Genomic DNA, 15,173 nt, shown 5'->3' on the forward strand with positions numbered 1-15,173 from the left:
GAAGATCTGCACCTGCAATTTAGATGTTGGCCTGCAGAGCACAGCTTGACTTGTTTTCTTTTTCCTAACTTGAAGGCATGATAATTTCACTTATTTGGGCATACTTCTCACTTCTTAGTCAAAACTCCTATCTGGGCATTGGACTTAAAATCGGTGCACGTCTCTCTGTTATCAATCAAAATAATCTTTTCACAAAGAAGAGAAGAAAGCTGAGTAAAGACTTCAGAGCTGGAAAATCAGTTGTTCAGTACCACACCAGGGATTGCACTCAATATCATGGTGCCTCTGATGCCAGCAGAAGCAAAATACTGCTCAGCTCCCTCACATTGCCTCTTACTGCCACTAGATGACAGTATGGTAACACGCATATCCTTGAGCTGCACACCAGACCTTCTGTTGCTGAATTCTTGGCCTCATTCACACTTTCATATGTAAAGAAAATACAGAAAGGCATCAATACTACATAGCCAGTCTTTGAATAGTAGCACTTAATTATATCACTAGTGATTTCATCCATTAATATACCCAAAGAGTAGTGGATGCTATTATTTGGCCACAGACCCAAACTGGGTTTTATTTAGACACTGAAATCATGCTAAATCGGTCACTTCCCTCTACTTTTGTAGCTGCCCATCGAGAGCTATAGTGAGACATTTTGACAGAAAGGGCAAGATAATTATATTTCCCTAGCAGGAAGCAGGAGGAGGGCTGGAAGTAACATTTACATTCTGCCTCATGGGCATCCCACTCACTGCCGGTTCTGCACATCCATTCTCTGCTTCTCCCACCTTTTCCATTTCATGCTCTCCCTCTTGAGAGGACTCCCCTCCTCATGCAGTTGAAAATCTCCCAGCCAGGAGCAGACATGCATCCAGAAAAATACCTTGGGCACACAGCTATCATTCTCTCCACAAACCCTTTCTCTCCCAATTCACATATTTTTCACTCTCCTAACACAGCAAAATTAAAAACAAACTGTTCTTTCTCTCCACTCTTCTGTAAAGTAAATAGTCAAAACCCTTCACTGCACAGTTTTTTCCCCTAAGTAAATCTTAAGACTCTGGTTTCTTTTTACCCACAAGAACAAGGTCAGTTCTCCTCTCAGTAGGCTGGGCTGCCTCTCCCTGACCAGAAATATGCACCCCAGGGCAAGTGGCTGGCTCCAGTCCTGCACAATAACTGGTGGTTTCACAGACACACTTGCATTTCCAGCTCCTCCAGTGGATAAAAAGCCCACCTATCAGTCCGTAATCAGTCTGAGTGACCTGGACCCACTGGCACCAAAAGGCAAGCCAAAAACTGAAAAGCAGAATTTACAGTGAAAAGAAATTGACTCTTGGCGCAAACTCATGCACACATTTATACTTGGAGCTAAGTGAGCAGAATGCTTGAAAACAAAGGCTAAGGGGAAGCACTTCAGAAAATGTAAGGGGTAGATTCATATATTATCAGTGTTTGCATTGCAGGCTAGCTTTCTACTCTAGGACTTGATTCAGCCACCAGCATCAGAAGTCACTGAGTTTCCCATAAAAACTAGACCTGGATACAGATGTAGGGGAAACCTTGAATTTCTGCTTTACTGGACATTTGGTTACTTTGACATCTTTTTGTTTTAATTCAGGATGAGAGTATGTTTGTAAAACTTTCATATTCAAAAATGCTTGTATTTATTTTATCTTATTTAATGATTGAACACTCATAATAGTGCATAAACCGATACTTACATGGCATAATACTTAAATGAATCATTTCCATAATCAGTAAGAATATTTTCTACCTAATATTGGTTGAACTATCTATTGCTCAGAGTGTTCACGGTGTGATAGCAGTCCCAGGAGCAGAAATCGATGCAAGCGTGAAACTCTTTCAGTATGGCAAAGAAGAGAACTCTCAAAAAATAACTTCTTCCCATTGGAAATTAAGACATAAAGAAAACAGTAAGATATTTCAAGTATTATACCAAACATTGCTACAGACATGGTGCAAAATACTTTCACAGTAATATAAAAATCAAATCCTTTTATAGGTCAAAATGAAGCTACAGATGTCAGAAACGAAATTTTGAAATATTCCAAAAGGAAATATCTTGAAAAATGTCTGCTTCAAAACTGCTTTGTCCATTCTGAACCTTCATCATATTTTACAATAAAAATTGTTTTAATTTCATCTTGTTTCACTGTTCATCAAAAACTGTAACAAAAAAGTCCAGCTAGCTGCTATTTTATAATGCATATTTCAACTGGCATTTCCTGAGCTTGTGAAAAATGAAGCACTCCGCTTTACTTATATAAATAAGGATGCTCCATATCCCATGTATAAATATTTATTTTTACTGTTCTTCTCTGTGACTTAAGAAAATTTTAAACTTACAGCCACGGAGAAATTCTGCTGCTAACCTGTCATCTCACATGAAATTGTATTTTCAGGGGTAATCATGTCAGCTCCCAGGGCACAACGAGGACCAGCTGGTCCACGAGGGATGGTGAACCCGGAGCTGAGCAGGATAACAAGGTAGGTGGGAGCAGCACCTTCCATCAAGGAGCCAGGATGCAGAGTGGCAAATCCAGGTGATGATCAGGGTCAGACATCGTCCAGCACTCTCCCGGGATGTCCACAGCAACACAGGGCTCTCCCCAGCAAAGCAGCTCCCCTTGGACCCAGCCAGCTAAATGCTTTACCTTTGCCAAGTCACCTCCCGGAAGGGGGATGCAGATCTGGCCCTGACGTCAGTCATACAACAACACAGCCTTAGAGTCTAAAGGTGTGGAATACAGTTGAATGAAATATGCATTTTATGTGAAGAAGTCATTCAAGAGCATGAATGGGTGACTATATAAAAAAACCCACTTGTTGCTTTCTTAAAATGCAACAACATGCCCCTTAATTAAGAATAAAATAAATAAGGGCTATAGGGAAATATTTATAATGAAAAATCATCCATCAAAAGTAAACATCCATCAAAAGTAAACATCCGTCAAAAGAACAGTCTGGGAAGTCTCGGTGCATGCTTGCCAGACAGACACGTTCCAAAGGCTTCCATAGAACCACACAATATGAGTAATGATATCACAACGCAGGTTTTAATGCACATGGAAAATACCCCAAGCAAAACTAACTTATCATTTGATTCTTTCCTAAAACAGTAGCTCTAAATTCCACTGAGAGTAATGGAAACCTTACCATGCACTTCAGCAAGTTTTGTGCAGGCTGAACGCTACATGCAACATTTATTTCTGCCTCCAGCAAGGGTCCACCTACAAGGGTCAGCAACTGGAGGGTGAAAGAAATTATGAAGGGCTCAGCCATTTCCAATCCCTCCATCATTTCTTGCCCAGTTCCTCGCAGGGGTACATACCAGATGTGCAATCTTTGCTCCTTGCAGAACAGCTCAAGACCTTACACACTCGCCTTGTTCCCCTTGCCCAAACGGTGAAATAAGGACCATTGCAGCCAATGTACAGGGCTCTGACAATACAACTAATTTTTTTTCTGTCTTGTATATCAAGGGCTGCAAAAATATATTCCGAAGAACACAAAAACTGGGGGAAATGTTTTTTCCATTGCCTTTATTTTTCATCTGAAATTTTAATAGAAATCGAGACTGCTTAAATGTTCTACACATCAAGGCAATCTTATTAAACATGGTATGACTTCTACCTAAAATAGGAGCATTTGGCATCTGAAAAAGCTTCCCGCCTCCTCCAAAGGCATCTTTTCACATTTCAGATGAAATCAAATGTTACAACAGAGACTTTTAAAACCTGGGTGAAAAATAAACATTTAGGAACTTCAGGACATAAATAATGAGGGAGTTCCAGATACCTGGAACGTGGGTTTAGACAGTTTTAATATAGCTACAATGATTTGACAAAAGTATGTTGAAGATTTAAATGGTTTCTGAGGATTTCTATAACAGGTAGGAAACAATCATGATATTCAAAAGGCACTATTCTAAACAAACAAATTGCTCCACTGGAATTGTTAGCTCTCTGCAAATTCTGCAAAGATTCTTTGAATATTGGTGTTATTTAACAGATTTCAATACACAGTTGGAAGAAAGCCTAACATATAGGAATCATACCTACCTTTATTAGCAAGAAAGTAAAGCAATCAAAGGACCACTCATTTCTTAGAGTGATTGTTCTGGACTTGGGCTGATATTCAAATACTATAGGAATTCACTACTGATCTTCAAAATTAATAGCAAACATATATATATATATATTAAACGGATTCAAATTCACAGAGTAAATATAACAAGAAAAAGTGTTTGTTCTTTTAGGTATATAATAATAGCAAATACTGTCCGACTGTGGATATGAACAGAATTGTGTGGTCACTGATGGTTTATATACTACAGCACTGTAGAGCTGACATGAGTTGGTCTTGCCTTGCCGTAGGGAAATCTCTGGGACCACATGTTACATCCACTGTGGATATCCTATAGACCAATCTCTCATAATGATCATACACATATTTTGACTACCATGTTATACAAAGAATCATTTTTCCTTAAAAATCATCTTAAAACACTGCAAGGTATTCCTGACAAAACGCAGTCAGAGATTTTGCAGTCATCTTTCTATGCCTAACAGCAAGGTAAAATGTCATGCAAGTGGCTCCTAGGAAGATCCAAAATAATTAATAATTTCCTTTGTGAAATTAAGTTGTTGGTTTTTTAAAATATACATCACATTTTCCATCACATGCAATTGTAAATTGGGTAAATAAATTATTTGTGCAAAATTACTTACTACTGCTATATACATAATCAGGAAAATTTTGGAAACTTTTGCTGCTTTTCAGGGAGTCACTCTTACAATCTGAGTAAACATGTAAGTTGTTTTCCTGCCAAAAGGAGCTACTAGCCAAAGTATTTTTATGAGATTCGTTGTCTATTTATGAAGCCTGCCTTAAATTGTGGAGGGCTGGTATTTCGTTTTGTAACAAGATGCACCAAGATCATCTTATACAAATGTGAAATGCATTTACTTTAAGAAATTATTTGAGGCCTGAAATAGTTCATGCACTGAATCATTCTCTAACTAAAGAATACAGAAAACTAAAACCTTACTTTACCTTTAGCCAACCCCAAAACATCCATGTGGCTGGGATTCCTCTTTCAGTACTAAATTATAAGAACTTTGTCCTCCCTCAGCACTAAAACTCAGCTTACTTAAGTGTCTCGTTGTCATACATCTGTGAACACTTTAATAAAGAAACACTACAAAATTGGTAGGACTCCTGATTTGTTGGTTTGCTTTGGCTATTTTTGGAAAAAAAAAAAAAATAAAAAGTTGTAACACCATCACATCCAAAAACCTTACAATAATACTTGTACTTATTAACTGGAGTATACAAAATATTTGGCTTGTTGCTGTCCCTGTAGCACTACAAGCAATTAACATTTATAACTACAAATGTTGCTAAGATAATAGAATATCAGGAATCTACTTCTTCACAAATAAACATTCTAACAGCTAGAGGCCAAATTCTGCCTTCCCTTACAGTCATGCAATTGAATCACTTAACTGTTGTGAGGGCAGAATTTAGCCCCAAACCACATTTTTATCTAAATACATCTGTTTACCTACAAAAAAAAACAAGCTATGTCTTATCACTGCTCTTCCCTTCTGAAGGGTTAATACTGATATTTGAAATACCTAAATTGTATTTACAGCTGTACAATACCGATGCCGCATACTTGCAAAATGTCACTTGTACTCTATAAACATGGGGTAACTTGTTCAATCAGCTTAAAACCTTTTCTTAAAATAAAGAGCAGACAAGCTTAGACATTTTCTTTGTCAAATTCGCACACAAAATACATGGTAATATGACATGCAACATCATTCCACCCTCCAGATGCCACCATCTCCACACAGTCCTCCTCATCATAAGCATTATTGGGCTCCCCACTGCGCCATTTGTTGAAGGTCTGCATGGGCGATCGGTCAGAATAGACAAAATTTCCCTCTTTCTCTAGGTCGTTAATCCCAATGAAAACTCTGGTGAGCCCGGCTTGGTTGATGTACGAGGCAATCAGATTGTTGGCAGTCTCATCCTTGGGCATGCTCAGCGTCCCTCCTCTTCCATGGCAGTAGAGCTGGGCTTCCTTGTACCTTTTCTCTTCCTTCACCAGCAGATATATCTTATTATCTGTCTCACGCACGCCGGCAACAGCTGCGGGGGAGGGCAGTGCTGAAAAGTGAGCACTCGCATTTCTATAAACCAACTTACTGTACACCCCAAAATAGCTTCACAAATCAAATGTGGGACGGTGAAGCTCTCTATGAGCAATTCCACCGGTAAAATGCAGCAATGAGAAAGGACAATATTTATACAAAATTAACCTACCATTTTTTATGAATTTTAATTCTGTTGTTAGTTGGGCCACTTGGATGTCCATTTCACCAATAGCCTTCCTTAGCTGGCTGCACTCACAAGGGATGCCTGTGAAATAATACAAATACACCCAAATCAAAAAGCTATCTAATTTCAATAATAATCTAAACAATTTTATGAAAAGACCCAGCCTGGCAGCCCTGCACAGGGCTGTCTCACAAATGTCAGAAACTTCAGCCTTCGCTACCCTGCACCATCATATGGTTCTCATGGGTGTCTGGGCTATGCAGAACAGCTCAGTTCACTTCCAATGAAACTTCAGTCCTGCATGAGTAGTGCTAACCTAAATGCCAACAGATATTCCCTGCAAAAAAAATACGGATTTTTTTTTTAAACCTTTGTCAAAATTTCCTATTTTGACTAAAATTATTCTCTTCAGTCTTCTCCAAAGAGCACTTTTTCCACAGCAAAAATCTGCACGGCGCATTGTTCGCTTGTTCCTCACAAGGAATATTACACAGCAGATCCAAAAGGCCAATGTTCCAACCATGTAATGCACATAATTACCTGCAAAATGTAGTAGTATAGAATTTACTGTACTTCTTACAATAAAATAAGACAATAGAAAACCACCTATTAACCCCTAATTGATTTTGGTTTGACAAAGATAATGTGAATGAAGATACTAAAAGGACAATTGTTACATCTATGACCTCAAACCTCAAAACGAGGATCAATTACAGTATTTCAGTTCCCACTAATCTCCTGGAGTGATCAAACCTCTGAGACATTGTTTCAACAAATACACAAGTCCAGCAACTACAGCAGCTTCAATAATTTTAAGTAATTTGAAAATATTTCAGTGAAATGTTACAGGGCCTATACAAATACTCAGTTGTTCATTATTTCCTCCAGTATGTAAACAGACATGTATTTTTGGTGATGATGCATACATCTTGTAAAATCTTTCATATATGCAATGTGTGTCATGGTTTACCTGGGTCACCATTAGGACCTGGTGGTCCTATGTCACCATTATCTCCTTTTTCACCTAAAAACATGAAAAATAATATAAATTTAAGGCAGCTTTTTTAGTCAACAGTTCGTTTAGCACTTGTTTTTCTCCAGTAACATTCAAATGTGGAAAGCAGAAATATGTCCAATCAAAAAAGAATTTTCTGTCCTAGTCATTCCACAAAAAAAGGACAGCAAAAGCTACGAAACTTGAACACAAAGAATATGTACCAATATCAATTTTTTTACATCAATGAACTTCACAGAACCAATAAGTTCAGATACTCTAGAGGGAAAAGGGCTGGATATGCTACACTGGAGCCTAAATCTAGACTCATAATCTAGATACTTAAGTAAACATTGGTCCACATGACCTAGCCAACATCACATAGGAAGCCTACAGGGTAAGCAAGACTAGAATTCAAGTTGTCTGGCTCTTAAAAGTCTGCCAAAATACAATGCAGCTTCCCATCTGCTTAACTGTCCATACTTGTGTCATGGTGCACAAAGTTCTCTATTTAGCTTTAAACCAGGATTTTCACTCTGCTTTAAATATTCTGCTGTCAGAGCAAAAGGTAACTGGCTAAAGATCTCAGTCATTTGGCTGACTACAGTGTGAGAAAGTTCCTATTACGGTAAACCCAAGACTTGTCAAACATTCTTCAAGCCACTAAACTTTTCTCAAACATAAACAATCACAGGTGTTTCATCTGAAACACAAATGGAGAAACGAAGCATACCTTTTGAACCAATAGGACCGATTTTTCCATGCCGTCCCACACTGCCTTTCTGTCCTTTGTCCCCCATTTCTCCTAAACAAAACAGAAAGACAAAAGACATAAGGCAGCAATGTAGCCTGATTCATTCAGATTCCAGCACGTTTGCAGAATCAGTTTTTACAATGAGTAAAACATGCTATATCCCCAATATTATTTGAACTCCAGAGGTCCAGTTCACTCCTTGTGAATAACTCACGTTTAACAACCTAGACAGTGATTTAATCTTTGCAAAGCTATTGACATTAACGAGGCAGGCAGGTATAAATGAAAACGCATCTCGGGTGAGAGCCACTGGAAAAGTTTTTGCAAACTTTTCTCAGATGATCACGCCAGAATTATGTTGAAAATGAGGGGGGATTCCATTCAAACATGGATCAGTGGATTAAAACTATCATGGAGTTGAGAAGACCTAAAGGATCCAAGCACAATTGACAGCTTCACCAAATACTGTAGCTGTGCTGTAACTGAGGGCTGAATTTGGGCTTAATGGCTTATTTATACAATGTAAACACAGTGGAAGCAGACACATCCTCACTCTTTGCTCTTGCATTTGAATATTATATTAATGAAAAATGAAAATTAATGGAAGTCTTACATAGACATATATAAATATATACAGACACATGCACACGTTCATACAAAGTCTGACTCAAACCAGCAATGTTGAATGTTACTAATTTTAAAGACAGTTTTACCGAATACTTCAAAGTGCAGTTGTAGCAAAGAAGCTGCTAAAAAAATAATTTTCCTCAGCTGTGTTTTTACGAGTAAAAGGCAACTATCCACCTCTTAAGGTCAATTGAAATTGTCAAGAAATCTGCATGAACTATCCACTGTCACCTGTGTCTGTCCATGAGGCATACTCAGAAATCTCATGTTAGAGAGCTTGATTCTCTTACTTTGTCTGACTGACCTCTTTTCTATTAGTTGTACTTTCCTGTGTGATATAAAGTGAATATTAGAATGGCTTCAGGGGAAACAGAATTCGCACTGGAACAGGCAGTTTCTTTGTCATCACTGTCTTCACAAACCAAGCTGAAGCTCTGTTACTAATAAAATGTGTGCCACAGTCCAAGTATTGTTGTCATTGATATGAGCTCCTCCAGAGTTCAAGAAATAAAACAGCTGAAACACGCTTACTATGTCATATGGCTTTTCAGGATGGCAGCTCTCAAACACCATGAAAAATAATTATCTTAATGGTGTGAACCTGAGAGAAGAACTTTAGCCTGTAATAGCAACACTTTATTCAACCCCGTATCTACCATCCTCATCTACAAGTTTAGGGGATCAACAGGTGACAGAAATTAATAAGCACTAGAATAAATACAACAGGCTTACATGTGACTGAAGGTATTGGCTTAAACTAGGCCATTTGTAATCAATAAACTTCATGTAGTCTAAGCTTGTCTCAGTTGCAATTAGCTCTTTATAGAGATTATTATTTCTAAATGACACTGTGGTTCTGGCATGGGTTTAGAGAAGATTCCATGATTTGTTTTAGGCAGACTTTCTGAGATCTGTGAAATGAGACCTGGCATTTTGTTGCACTCACTATGTTGTGAATGTGGCAGAGTTTGCCTGATGCTGCAGCTCCTCTGGCCCAAGGAGCCTCAGGAAATAATACCACATCTCAGTGTACAACAGTGATACTTTTTCTTGGGTGCAATGCCCAAGGAAAACAATGCTCTGACATCAGATTTAGGTCTCTTTGTATCGTGATTTCAAGAACAAACACAATCTGGAGATGGTACAGTTATGTCATATGAGATAGGCTTCCTACTGTACCACACAGTATTAACGGAGAACAGGTATGGAGGGACTACGGGGCTGAGGCTCCCATCTTCTGAGGCTCCCATCTTCTGAGGCTCCCATCCTGCAGAAACCCAAGACTGGGCCTGCTTTAGGAAATACTGATTCAGTTCTTTCCATGACTGTGCCAGCCTAGATTGCTTTTTTGCTCAAAGTAACATCCAATATGCACTGTTCTGCTACACAATATCAAGGAATTAATGAGGCAAGTTGGGAGGAAAATCTACCATAGGGATCCAGTAACTGAACCTGTGAAAATTGTCACAACTCAGGCCCAGTTGTGGATGTACAGCAACTGAAGATCTGTTGTCATCTGTTGTTACTGCCACTGGATGACAGTCACGTATTTCCTTTACATATTTTTAAAAGCTGGATAATTTTATGACAGATTTCATTAATACCTTTAACTTAAAAGTGTAATCAATGACAAGTTTCAGAACATAAACTGATCACTACTGGGCTAAGAGATACGCTCTATATTACTCCATGAAGTTTCAAAAAAACGTCACTTGATGGCATTTTTCAAGAAGAAATAATTTCCTCTGAACTGAGAGGAGCCAAATGTGTATGGCTTGTTGGTCTAATTAATTACTGGCAAGTCCTACAACCAATGACTTTCCTTTGTTTCCAAGAAGGATCAGATTCAGTCACTACTGCACATGGACTCAATTAAAAAATTTTACCAGAAAAAAAAAAATATTTTACTCTCGTGCTATATATTCCTCCTGGAAGAATAGAAGTAATCCACTCAGATTTATGGACATTAAGTAAACATATAGATATAATGCATAAATAAAATATAATACATAAAATTACTTCCCTTTCTCACAAATACTGCTTGGAAAATGAATGACTGGCTCAGTAAAAGCTACATGATCTGCTCAGAAGTGTGTTATCTCAAACAATGAAGACATACATTAACTCTCCTGTACTCATTAAAAGAACTGTTTGGATTTGGTTTCATCTTACTGTGACTTCTACTCCAGGGGCTTGCTTATTCTGCTGCTTCTGCAGAATAAATCACAAGGTTTCAAAAGAGACTCACCTGCCTTGAGGGTTTCAAAAGTTTTACTACCTTTTGTAAAGTCCTTTCTAGTGGCCCTATGGTTGCCAAAAATGCAGTCTGAAGCATCTTAATAAAATCAGGAAGTGAGAGCTGGAAATAAATGAGGACAGTGAAAGAAATTAAGTCTCCATAGACTAAAAGTAGGAAATCTAACTGAAAGTTTGAATGGAGAATACGAAGCAAGTCATCTGTCATCTCTTAGATGAAGGTGATATGCACTGGAACCAATTATAGAAGACTTAAAGGATTTTGGAAGCAATCAAAGAGAAGGAAACTCTAAATTCTCTTCTTGGTGGTCTTTTCAGGCCCACAAACAAGAGAAGAAATGAAATACCAGTGATGAATGGTGGGCTGCACAACCAGTGAAAAAATGAGGGCTTTGGCTCTGTGCAACACTATAAATGGGGGGTCTTCATACAGCAATCTGTTTGGAGAGGATTAATTGGATAAGACAAGAAGGTGTAAAAGCACTTAAAAAAGAAAAAAAAAGTGTCAAAAAGAAATCCAGTAGAAATACAAATTCACCATGTCACAGACAAACTGAATTGTGTCAAATAGAAGAAGAGAACAGTAGTTTACTAGCCAAATTTAAGGGTTTGAAGACAAATCAGATAGATATTCTTCATGATTTGACATAGTGGACATCACAGACACCTACCCAACAATTATTGTAGAAGTATACCAAACCAGATCAAAGGCCTCTTGAATCCAGTGCCATCTTTGACAGCAGTCAACAGAGGATACTTAGAAAAAGAATGTTAAGATATAGACCAAGCTTACACTGTCTTTCCCCCACTGTACTTGCTTAGTCTTGCAGAAGTCAGTATGCCCAATGCAAATATTTAGCCTGACTTAAATGAGAATAAACAGTATTTTTAAAGGATATAATGATGTTATGGTATGGTGGCAATCTACATTCAGAATACTTACCTTTGTACAACTATTGGCAAATGGAAATCAGAAAATTCTGAATATGACAACAGACTGTTTTGTACTAAATAATCTAAATTATGCACACTACTGAAGTTTGGTGGTTGCCTAGGGAACAGGGGTTACAACACAGTTACATTTTATATGAACAAACAATGGATAATCCCAGGTGGCATTTTATGTAGTTGGGACAAACTAATTTCACCCAGCATTAGACACCTGAAAGTTAGGCTTTCAGTCTAAGCTACTTACCTAGGCTACCTTGGTAGGCAGTGGAGGAGACTGAGACAAAGCAATGATCCATTCCTCTCATATTAGACAGGTATTTTAATGACAAAGTACAACCGTAAAAGCTTTGCATAAGAAACAGGAAAAAAGAAAAAAGAAAGGAAAAAAAAAAGAGAGGAAACTATTATCAATCCATAGTGAGTAGCAATCAAAGAGGACAGAAGATTCACAAAGGAAACTAAAGATAGTAAGAAAAAATCCAATCTAGGAAGGCAGCAGAAAAGTTTAAAGGATTTTAAAGTACATTCGAAACAAAAGAAATAGTATGGACCATTCCTGACTGGGAGAGTTTATATTCAGACACACACAAACACAAATAATTGCTATTATGAAACATGTGTCTTACCAGAATTACACTAACAACTTAATACCAAGCTTGTTCAAAACAGTGTCCCTCTAGCCCAACACCCTGATTCCCACCATGGCAGCAAGAGGTGCAGCACAGGGAGACCACACAACCCAGCCACCATCTCCAGTCCATTGCAGATGGAGCTGCTGAATCAGTCCTCCAGCAGTTTGAGCGAGTGCCTCCTAGTTCAGGTATGATGGGATCTGGTGAACAGCAGGTCACCTCACCCACTGCTTTCATGATTCCATAACCTCGATTATATCCACCTCAGATTCCTCCATACAGGTGGAAGAGTCTCAGCCCTTTCAGCTTCTCCTTATGAGGCAGCTCCTCCATCTTCTCCACATTTCTGGTGCCCATCTCTGGTCTCCCGTGTCCTTCTTGAGAGACAGATGCCAGAACCACACTCACGTTAGGTGCATGTCAGGCTTTTACACAGAGCAAATCAGCTGCAAGAATGAGCTTCCTGTTTTGTCCTTGGTTTCTTTTCTGATGACAGACAGCATTTTGTTGGCTTTGGGGCTGCTGATAATGGTTTCGGAGCAGTTCTTGAGCTTTAAGTGACAGTGCTGTTTTTTGGCATCATTAATTATGGACTAAATTATGTATCCCTGATGTCCCTAGGTAATACATTTATTTACACTGAAGCCCATCTGCCATCTTTTCATCCACTCAGTTTAGCATGGATTTTCTCAAACTCCTATTGAGTTCAGGTGGAACTGAAAGACAGTTTTGAACCAGATAACCACTTTGTGAATCCACAACTGCCAATGTCAGGACTTTTATATGGAATCCTGCCTGCAGCGCTCCTTAGCGAGCAATAAATTAATGCAAAAGTTGACTCAGAAATTTAAAGGATTGATTGATTACATATTAATGAGCAATCAGTAATACTAAAATATAAATTAAGATATTATTACCTCTCTTTAGAATTTGATTATACAAATGACTGAGCACTCTGGCTCCAATCCAGTTAAATTAATGAGTCTTCTCTCATACTTAAGAGGCTATGCCTGTACTAGTAAACTAGATGCCTGGGACTGTTCCCTGGCAGTAGGAACCAGGTGGCTGAGAATGGTACACTCCACAATATTAAATTGTCTTACTCTTCAAATCAAGATAATCACCTGCAAGCTGTTCATTGTGTTAGCTCCCAAAATGTGCCCAAGAATAGTCTGGGAAAGTGTTAGTTGGCACGAGCCAAAACTACACTAGGGACTGTGCTAACGCTGCAAAGGTAGAGACAGCTGAGTTCCATGCCCAAGAATAGTATGTGACTCTGCTTCACATACCAGTATAAATGAATTAAGATGCATAAAGGCTGAAAGTAAAATACTAAAATAATATATTTTCAAATGGTTATGGCTCTAAGAAAAATCACGGGATCATAGAATGGTTTGGGTTGGAAGAGACCTTTAAAGGTCATCTAGTCCAACCCCCCTGCAATAAGCAGGGACATCTCCGACTATTAATAGATCATGTTGCTCAAATCCCCGGTTTGCAACGTAAAATGTCTTGAAGAAAACACTTTTAATGTGCTGTGCCTTTGATTATGCATTCCAACAGTAAATTCACCCTCTCCTCCTTATTTTGATTACCGTAAGCAGAATACTTGCTACTTTGGGAATATTCACAGTATTGTATTGTTACTGAAATACCTCTGTGGAATTTATATACATGGAAATTTCAGCTTCACAGAGAGGATCATGACTCAGTCAAATAATTGAGTTCACTCCCAACATGGGAGCGCACAGTGTAGCAACTAAGGCAAGCGGGGAAAGTTACATCTATTAACTTCACACCCCAAAAGTTGCACTGCAGTACGCTCTACTTTTGTCCGAATCAGCCATTTCACTTGATCTAGCACTCTGTGCTTTATATAAGGCCAATGCAATTTTATATTCTGCTGATATGCTATGCATCATAATTGACCTATACAATTAATTAAAAGCAATGAGGAAAGTAAGTGGAATTTAACCTTAATCAGTGCCCAAAGACATCAGGATGTCTGATGTCACCCTGAAACATCAGGACACTCAGAAGCACATTCATTTCCAGTAAGCACCAGAAAGTTTTAATATTTATCAGTTTCTGAGCTAGCAAAATCTGAAAATATCATGAGGAAAGGATAAAAGGATATGATAAAAATATTTGCAGGACTTTCACACCTTGAGATGTTCATTTCAGGTCAAATACACCATAAGAAAAGCATTTATTTTGCAGGTTATTTATTCACTGATCATTATATGCCTAAGGAGTTCAAAGAAACTAAGCACATTTTCTTGCCTGACAAATGAAACAAAGAAAGGGGAAAGGGGAAAAAAGAAAAAAATATTACTATGATTCTGAGAATGTAAATTAACACCAGAAGTAGAAAACTCCACAAATCTTGCAGAAGAATTAGTTTCCCTCGTGTAAACCATCACTTACTCAAAAGCAGAAAAATACACTGAAATTTAGCAGTTTCCATCAACAGAAGGAGACAAATATTAGCCCAACAAGACAACAATTACCAGGCTTTGATAGAAATACAGAGGGTCAAACACATGTTAACACAGTGACTGTGGTTTAGGCTACTGCACAGAAACAG

General features: G+C 38.2%; 1 protein-coding gene across 2 annotated transcripts in view; it reads right to left on the reverse strand.

Moving 5' to 3' along the window:
* Positions 1 to 3,239: 3,239 nt before the first annotated feature.
* COLEC11 (collectin subfamily member 11) overlaps positions 3,240 to 15,173 on the reverse strand; it is a 39,317-nt gene continuing 27,383 nt past the window's right edge. The window contains exons 4-7 of one of the 2 annotated variants that reach the window (XM_065632793.1): positions 8,100 to 8,171; positions 7,343 to 7,396; positions 6,358 to 6,453; positions 3,240 to 6,183 (exon numbers count right to left, since the gene is read on the reverse strand). In XM_065632793.1, the coding sequence (XP_065488865.1) occupies positions 5,792 to 6,183; positions 6,358 to 6,453; positions 7,343 to 7,396; positions 8,100 to 8,171 (614 nt within the window). In that variant the 3' untranslated portion in view covers positions 3,240 to 5,791. Of the gene's footprint in view, positions 6,202 to 6,357; positions 6,454 to 7,342; positions 7,397 to 8,099; positions 8,172 to 15,173 lie in introns of both variants that reach the window. The other variant, XM_065632792.1, reaches the window with a different exon arrangement.

The sequence above is a fragment of the Caloenas nicobarica genome, chromosome 3 (assembly GCF_036013445.1).
Source record: "Caloenas nicobarica isolate bCalNic1 chromosome 3, bCalNic1.hap1, whole genome shotgun sequence".
NCBI classification, from domain to species: domain Eukaryota; kingdom Metazoa; phylum Chordata; class Aves; order Columbiformes; family Columbidae; genus Caloenas; species Caloenas nicobarica.